Source organism: Phaethon lepturus, unplaced genomic scaffold, assembly GCF_000687285.1.
Source record: "Phaethon lepturus isolate BGI_N335 unplaced genomic scaffold, ASM68728v1 scaffold17190, whole genome shotgun sequence".
NCBI classification, from domain to species: domain Eukaryota; kingdom Metazoa; phylum Chordata; class Aves; order Phaethontiformes; family Phaethontidae; genus Phaethon; species Phaethon lepturus.
The window spans coordinates 15,619-24,744 of record NW_010514210.1 but is presented as its reverse complement, the minus strand read 5'-3'; the positions used below and the strand labels follow the sequence as shown (position 1 = coordinate 24,744).

At 36.1% G+C, this 9,126-nt stretch overlaps 1 protein-coding gene across 1 annotated transcript in view; it reads left to right on the top strand.

Moving 5' to 3' along the window:
* Nucleotides 1-7,852, top strand: part of NME8 (NME/NM23 family member 8) — an 18,182-nt gene extending 10,330 nt beyond the window's left edge. Inside the window, exons 9-15 of the mRNA XM_010292319.1 lie at nucleotides 1,210-1,367; nucleotides 2,716-2,894; nucleotides 3,489-3,633; nucleotides 4,685-4,792; nucleotides 5,729-5,880; nucleotides 6,902-7,046; nucleotides 7,630-7,852. Coding sequence (XP_010290621.1) covers nucleotides 1,210-1,367; nucleotides 2,716-2,894; nucleotides 3,489-3,633; nucleotides 4,685-4,792; nucleotides 5,729-5,880; nucleotides 6,902-7,046; nucleotides 7,630-7,852 — 1,110 coding nt within the window. The remainder of the gene's footprint in view (nucleotides 1-1,209; nucleotides 1,368-2,715; nucleotides 2,895-3,488; nucleotides 3,634-4,684; nucleotides 4,793-5,728; nucleotides 5,881-6,901; nucleotides 7,047-7,629) is intronic.
* The last annotated feature ends 1,274 nt before the right edge of the window (nucleotides 7,853-9,126 follow it).

The following is a 9,126-nucleotide window of genomic DNA, read 5'->3' as shown; positions in this document are numbered from 1 at the left end:
CGGTTCAGAGCACCCTATGCATATTGAGAAGCCAATTATTTGCTATTCTTTAAATGTAACTCTAAGCTGAAAAATAATTATGTTAAAGTGACAATATGGAATATAGATTCCTTTGTGCTCAGTGGGCAAAATTATTCCTGATTTAATACACTGCAAGCTTGCTGAAGGTCTAGAGGCTGCTTATTATAATAGAATGGAGACGCAAGGTAATAGACCTTCAGATATAACTGGAAGCAGAAATTATTTTTAATGATGAAGCTGGGGGAGCCAGGACAGCCAAATCTGATAGTCACATCTATTTCTTTTAACATGAGCAAGTTGTGCTTTTGAAGCCACAACAGTATAGATACTCCTTTTATGCATCATACTAAATGTTTTTGTATTTGCATTTATTCCGTCTCTTTTGAGTTTGTTCTTCTTGTGAAATGGGTTAAGTTTATGCATAGATATGAAGTTAATTGAAAGAGAAAAGCAATTAATTGAAAGCACACATGTGTATTTTTCATCCTCGTATCATTAAAGGAAAACTGTATCATACACAATCAGATGAGGATGACTAGTAAAGAAAAGGTTTAGTCAAGTATTTAAAAGGAGAGAGGATATTTGAGGAAATTCACAATATTGAAGAAAAAGGTGACACATGAGGAAAAAATATTCAAAACTCATAACAGGTTCAAAAGTCATTTTCTGATGAAAATGTACATTTATAGGATTGAAAGTTGAAACTGAAGAAATGAAAAGAACATAGCAAAGAGAATGAATGAAAAGTCTACAGATGTCTTGCAAATATCTCAATGTTCTATATTTGTAGCCAGCTACATGATTTTTACTTTCAAAAATTATGCCTGGAACTGTATTGCAGTTAATTATGTCACGCTATATGTGCTACTGCAAGCATAGCATTTGATCACATTGAGTTTTTAGATCATTTTCTTCACTCTTGTCATTTGCATTTTAATCTGAAAGAACATGTGGTACTTGTTTAATGTAATTTTATTACTTCCTTTACCTCAATTAATTGTGTTTTAGACATTTTATAGTGGTGTTGTCTCAAATGATTGATAGAAAAACTTCCCAGACAATTTGACAGGCTTTTGAGTAATGTATGTGAATGCCATTTTAGAACAGGAATTATGAGTTACTTTGGAAAGGATGGTGATCTCATCTCTCATGATAAACTCAGAGTTCCTGCAAATTTTTTTTTTTTAGCCTGATTTTGATTATTTTGTTCAATTCATGATGAGTGGACCATGCCACGTTTTGGTTATCACTAAAAAAGAAGCAACTGATGCTATTCCTCACTGGAAAGAACTACGTAAATTGAGTGAGAGTGTGCCTGAGAAGCCTGAGTCTGAGCAACCAGACAGGTAACTAACACTGAAAATGTGTATATGTGATCCGGTTGCAGTATTCGGAGCACATCATAAACCAAGTCACATTCTTGCAGATGCTCACGTGCATGTGGGCACAGGGAACAGAGAATAGGCAGTGTTCTTCATCTGGTCTTTCACAAGACCATCACCAGAGGTGCAATCACAGTTCCTGTGAGAACATAGAAACTCCTTGCTTCCTAGGTAAGGACAACAAGCAAAGGGCACTGATCTCTCGCCATTTCTGAACTACCCGTGGGTGGGTTTTCACACCAGTGGGAACAGTGCTATACTTCAAAGCCGTTGTACTCTATGCAATTCCATTTCACACTAGTTCACCCAGACAAAGTGACTGCCAGCATTGCCCATTGAGGGCTGCACGCTTGCCCATGTTTACTCTTATGTAGGATGGGAAGCTATAGATGTAGCCCAAGGGAGACTAGGTGACACCTGAACCATGCTGTGCTCCCTGGGACCACTCTGTAAAAGCCAGTAAACAAGTGTGAGCATTTGGGGTTTTGTGTGTGTGTGTCCCCACTCCAAGATGCATAAAAATATTGTAAGGATTAGCTGTTCACAACCATGGTATCTCGAAATATCTGTTTTTCTCCTATGCCAAATATTTGTAGAGAATTTAAAAAAGGATGATAGTTGTATACACAACATCAGGCAATAAAGAGAGTATTCACAAAAATTCAAGCATTGGATCAAGTTTTATATTTAGACATGAGATTTACTTCAAGCAACATGAATTTAAATACTTTTTTCCAAAAAAATATTTGACATAATAATTGATATTTTTGTTGATGCCTGCTGTATCCCTTTCTACATTAATTTAAGTACAGCTGGGGAATACTGCATTTTCTGTAAGTGGCCAAGAGTGACTGTATTCACATAGTTAAATAAACCTTAGAAATACAGGCAAGTAATAATGAGAAGTATCTCTGTGAAAGACAATTCTGTCATGTTATCATTTCTATGCTCATGCTGTGCAGGAATTAAGCACAGTCCTTTTATTGGTCATTCATTATAAACTGTACACTTGTCGGTGGTAATTCTGTCTAGTGAAACAGAGAGACTATTTTGAATAAGCTAGAGGGGAATTCAAAAAGCTGCATGGCTGAGATTTCTCTTTCACAGCACATGACAAGGCACTTTTTGAGAAGATTAATAATTCTCTTCTCAGAAACATTACTTCAATCATGAATCTGTATTCAATAAAAACTTAGTTTGGCATTCTATTCTTATGTTTCACTAAACTTTAAGAAAATACATTTTCAAGAAGTCCACTGTTAACAAAATGCATGCAGTGACCTAAATACTGTATTATTTTGTGTCTCGTTAGGTTGGAAGAAACTGTAGAAACTGAGAGTATATTAAGTATATGTGACATGCAAGACAGTGTAGAAGATGCCAGCAGGCAACTTGCCTTCTTTTTCCCGAATTTTGATAAAAAGGAAACAGACCAAAAAGTTGAAAAGACTTTAGCCTTAATTAGACCTTCTCTCTTAAAGGAAAGACGGCGTAAGTGTTAATAACTACATTTTCCATTGAGGGTATAGAAAAAGTCTCATATTTTGAACTTTAAAAATTCTAACTCTACTAATAAAGTGTTCTTACATTATATTGTCTCACCAGCACTAGGCTGACAGTAATCTTTGTCAGGAAAAAAAGTTACATGGTTAATGTTTTTGATATATTAAGAATGTAAATGTCAACACTATTTTGTTCCTTTGCCTGATTTTTCAAGAACGTCTTTAGATTGTATATTTGAATGGACTGTTTCTAGAAGACCTCTCATAGAAGCTAGGAATTTCAAAGTATAGTGTAGGGGATTGCCATAATAAAGTGGTTGATAGTATCCTTGAATGGATATTCCTCCTGAAGTTTCTGAAGTGAGAGAAAGCCTTAAGAAGGTGAGCATCAGATTTCTGAGTGTCCAGGCAACTACTGAAGCCCTCTAGCAGTTGCTTTAAATTAGTTTTCTGTTCTTCAGTTAAGAAACTAATTAATCTGTAAAAAATTAACATTATGATTGGAAAGTCCATGTCATTTCTGTGCAAGTGTGCAAATTAATGAATGGATGACAATTTAGCATTATTTCAATATTTTAAACAGATTCTATCATCCAAAGAATAAAAGATGATGGCTTCAAAATAGCAATGCAGAAAGAAATAACCCTATCTAAAGAACAAATATGTGAATTTTACAAAGAGCATGAAAATCAAGATTACTTCCCAGTCCTTCTAGAGCAAATGACCAGGTAGGTTGAATGAAAAATGAGTATGTGGATCCATAAATAAGACTGAAATTTTCACAATGAATACTTATCCTGAATAATGCATGGCTACAAGATACCCATGTATCTGTGAGTTTAGTAAAACTTGGAAACAGGACCAGACAACTGCAGATAATGAGATAATTCCCAAGTATAGTAGATAAATAAATCAGGTTTTTAAAAATTACTAGCTACTCCATATTGCTATATGTAGGATGTTGAAGTCAGTGGCCAATTCCATTGATTTCAGTGAAAACAGTTGAGCTCTGCTCTGGAGGCTCCAGGGAGACCTTATTGCAGCCTTCCAGTACTTAAAGTGGGCTTCTAAAAAAGATGGGGACAAACTTTTTAGCAGGGTCTATTGTGATAGGAGAAGGGGTAATGGTTTTAAACTAAAAGAGGGCAGATTCAGACTAGATATAAGGAAGAAATTTTTCAACATGAGGGTAGTGAAACACTGGTACAGTGTTGCCCAGAGAGGTCGTAGATGCCCCATCCCTGGAAACATTCTAGGTCAGGTTGGACGGGGCTCTGAGCAACCTGATCTAGTTGAAGATGTCCCTGCTCACTACAGGGGGGTTGGGCTAGATGACCTTTAAAGGTCCCTTCCAACCCCAAAATTCTATGATTTTATGATTTAGATTGTCTGTAGGAAAGTTCTTAAATCTTAATCCAGGCTTTGTGCTGGATTCCTTGGGGAAGAAAAATAAATTGTGTTTGGATATTGCCTTCATATGAAATTGGGACATGGCTGGGACAAATAAAAAAACTTATTAGCTGATCAGCATTTCATTTCTAATAATAAAGACATAGCCCAATTCTGCAACATTCATGCTGTCGTGTAACTTTGAAATTTAAATTTGTATTTAAATCCCATAAGGTTTTATCAGACTAGCTGTTTAAATGGTGATGGATTTTTAAATCCACCAATACCAAGGCTCATTTTCCTGGCCTGGACTATATATAATCAAATTCCTTTTACAAATTACAGAGTTTAATATTTGATGTTTTTAACACCAGTTTTCCCATTTTACAGTGGTCCAACTCTTGTACTTGCTCTAACACGAGAAAATGCTATAGCACACTGGAGAGATTTATTAGGCCCAAAGACTGTTGAAGAGGCTAAGAAGGAAAATCCAAACAGGTAATACTCGCAATAGTAATCTATCATTCACAGCTTCCAAATTACTTTCGCATTCCTCCTCTCAATGAGTACCACATTACAACTGGTGTAACTATAGTGCCATCATCTGGAAACTGCTATATATGCCTGCAGTTTGTTAAGCCTGGAAGTACTGTAGTACAAATCGTGACTATAACATTTTTTGAGAAATAATGGTTACTAAACATAATGAAAAACTGATTTTAAAAAAGGGTATTGAAGCAAAACCAGATCTCTCGAGTCAGAGAGAAATCTTTGATTGCTAGAAGTACATATCACAGGAAGAATCCACCTGTAATAATCTTTTTATAATCCTGCTCTGACAGTCATAGGAACAGGTTACTTGTCTGTTAAGTTGCATCTTTGTGACCTCGCGTGGCAATTTTTAAGTCTTTGTGGTCTAGAGAAGTATTGCTGCTGATTTTCTACATGCAAAAAATATTGGTAATATCTCATGCTTATTGATTTTTTTTTCTGGAAATATCACCATTATTTTTTAGAACAGATGCTTATTTTCTTAGCTTAATGAAAACTTTCCATCAGTAGCATATTTTATTTGTGACTAAGTTTCTTCTACACACCTTATAAATTAACATCTTGGTTTTACCTTCTTACTTTATTGTTCTAAGAAACTGCTGTGTTATCATCTTACCTGTTGTGTTTCATTAAGCAAGAACTGTTGTTATCTTGGAAATAAAACAAGATGACGGTTAGGAGGGAAGTTGTTCATATTTCACGTGGTTAATTAAAAAGTTGATTGTTCTTTCTGTAGACAATGAAGAGTTCTTACTCCTACAGAGAGATGATCAAGCACTTAAGTCACCAGATAATCATTAATTTATATTCACTGGGTTAAGGCTAGTCATAGTTGAAGCTCAAAATGGCCTTCAAATAACTTACTCTTTTCATGACTCTTAGTTTACGTGCAAAGTATGCAGTCAACAACATACCTATTGGTCAGCTGCATGGTAGTTCTACACCCGATGATGCCCAGAAGGAATTACAGTTCTTCTTCCCTCAGGAGCACACACTGGCATTAATCAAACCTGCTGCTGCTAAGAAGCATAAAGGTAAGTGATCTAGAAAGTATGGACTATGTCTACAAAATATGAGCAATGTACACTGCAGTAAATCATCTCAGATGCGGTCTTTTTATTCTCTGAAATGCTTTTTCCATGCAGAGAAATACTCTTACAGGTCTCGCATAATTCATATAGAGGCCTCAAATGTCACATTTCCTTTCTGTAAGCTGCCTATAGCTCTTTCTTCACAATAATGGTGGTGAATTGAAGTGAGAGAGTTCTTAGCAAAGTTAAAGAGTTTAAAAGCCGGGCGCTTGTGCAAACTAGCCATCCAGCATCCTTCTAAGTCAAAGGAGAGGGAGGCTTTCCAAATTCATGTTACTTATTTCAGACAGACTTATTTTGACTGAGTCAAAAAGGGTCATTGCTCAGTTAGGCACATTCCCATCCTTCGTTTAACTCACTATTAGACAAAGGGAATGAGGAGGAAAGGTCAAAGTAAAAAGTACACTGTGTACAATTTGAAATCTTACCTTAAAGATTTTTGCTGCCACTTTTTTTTATGCCCTCTATCCAGAACCTCTTCTTGGAATTCTTCTTTTCTGTCTTAACAACTTTTAGTAGTCTTTATAATGTTAATTCATCATTGGCTTCTGTGAGTCTTTCTTCCCCTCTTGTAACAATCCAGATCAATTTTAGCAGGCCAGCTGGTGTGTGATGTAGCATTACAGCTACAGTCCATGTTCTGTCCAATGCAAGAAACAGCAGTGAATGTTACTGGTATAGTTTATAACAGTCGGGTTTGTCATCTGCATAGAGATGGATTAGTGTAATGACAATGGTTTCTGTGTATTTTAGAGGACTGTTGAAGTGTTTGTCATATTGTCCATGATTGTTTGATACTGTAAGTGGAATTTTAATAGGTATTGGTGATTTTTTTTTTTTTTTTTTAAATCTAGTATTTTCTGAAACTTTTAAAGTTTTGGATGGTTTTTTGCATCTAAACTTTTAAATTTTGTTGCATCTAAACTATTTCAATCAAGAATGAGTTTGCTTGTTATTCTCCTAGATGACATTATGCAAAAAGTTAAAGATGCTGGATTTACCATCTCAAAGATTAAAGAAGAATCTTTAACTCGTGAAATGGCTACACAGTTTTATACGGATCACATAGGAAAACCCTTTTTTGAACAGTTAGTGACTTGTATGACTGAGTAAGTGTCTTGTTATATAATACTGAGGTATGGAAGTGTACATATAAATTTTAATTTACAGTGTCAAAAAACATGCTACACCCAAAGTGGGCTAAGGATTTTACATTCTGTCACTCCTTCTGGCAAGTTTAGTGGCTTCTAACATGGACTACTCTTCCTTTAAAAGGAAGATTTAAAATTATTTCCAAACTTACGAATAGTGACTATTATTTTGGATTTTTTTCTCAAAAAAAGAACAAATTTCTGATGGAATCTTTGCTCCTCCCATGTAGGACAAATATCTTCCTCATAATATTGTTAGTATAGCTGTTGATAAAATGCTATGTATTGTCTTGCTTCAGAAATTATTGGATGAGAATCTCTTCAGGACGAAAAGTCTAAATCCAAATAGCTGATTGTCATAATCTTTTTGGCTTTCAAATACAGGATATTGTCTTAAAACAGAAACAAATTTTAAAATTTAAACAGTTTAACAAAATTCAGATAGTGTAATGCTTACCATAACCCTTCATGGTACCTCTGAAGTCAGAGCTAAGTCTGCATCTCGGAGTAGTGTAAGAGCTTTCTTACATTGATTTTACAGGGGCCCGTCGGTGATAATGGTCTTAACAAAGGAAAATGCTGTGGACGAGTGGAGGCAACTAATGGGTCCAACCGACCCAGAATTGGCAAAAGAGACCTCTCCTGAATCAATTCGAGCTCAGTTTGCACAAGATATTTTGTCTAATGCTGTTCATGGATCATCTAATAGAGAACATGCACTGAAAAGCATTGAGTGCGTATTTGGAGAGATTGATATAGATTGAACAACTAAGATGCAATCTCTGAAAATTTATATTCGTGTCATTAAATGCATTTGTCTACCCAACCATCTATATTTAAGACTATATATACATTCATATTTTCCCTCATACTCCATTCATTTTTTTATCAGTCCGTTTTTTGTTGTCAGCTTTTCAATATTGCAAAGCATATCAATGTAACAAGTAATACCTGCTAGAAGTTTGATGTTAGTAATGATTTCTTTATGTATGCTTAGTAGATAGTTTTTCTTTTATTACTGTAACAGATCTATGCCTTTCCAATAGTTCCAGAAGTCTAAAGTGTTTTGTATAAAGCTACCTTAAAAAAACAGGGTGAAGGAAGGTCATTCAAACACCATTAATGACACATCCACTGTGATGTGGATCAAGTCCTCCAGTTCAGCCTACAAAGAAATGCTGAAAGGTAGTGGAGGCACTGCTACAACATTGGCAGGGAGCTGCAGCCAGTATGAGAATGTTCCACAAGGGAGAAGGAGCCAAGCATGACCGCAGCACAGGCTGTGCCCTCACTGGTGGGGCACAGACCCACAGCATCCAAGCAGAACTGGGTAGACACATCTGTCAACAATTCCAACCAAAGCAAGTAATGAACCAGGTCCAGGACCCATTCAAGGGTCCAGTCAGGAACAACAAGCAAGAAGGCCAAAGACACATATTCCTGCAACACAGCTCAGGCAAGGATTAAGCACAAGTATGAGCTTAAATAGGGCTCCTGGGCCGGTTGGCCAACGATATGGGTGTGTATCCCAGATAAGACTGCTCAGGGCTATTAAGGCCTGTTGCTTCCCTCAGGGTCCTGAAAAACATTTGCACTGCTTATTTAACCTTTCCCTAAACATCTAACAATTACTGTCACAGGTAGGGTAATAAACTTGGAGGTCCTTTCCAGACCATTGGCTCAATTCAAATATATCAGATGAAGTAAAACATAAAGTCAGCTCTTACATAACAGCTATTCTTGATGTATACCTCCTTGCCAAACTAGTGAATTTGTATCCTGTCTCAGTCTAGGTTGTCTGGCCTTCGTGAAGAACACAAATATTCTTCTGTAGCTGATCTATTCTCACTTTTGCTGCCCAAGTCTGTTGAAAGTTGAGCTACTAAAGAATGGCATTTAATTAAAGCAGTTTGCTTACAGCATTGATTACAAGTGCAAAGTCCAGAAAGAATGAAGTCTTTCTCACACTTTCCTTATTACTCCTATTACATTTAATGCAACTTAGCTGTTTTAAAGAGCTTCCTGACAAATATTTCTG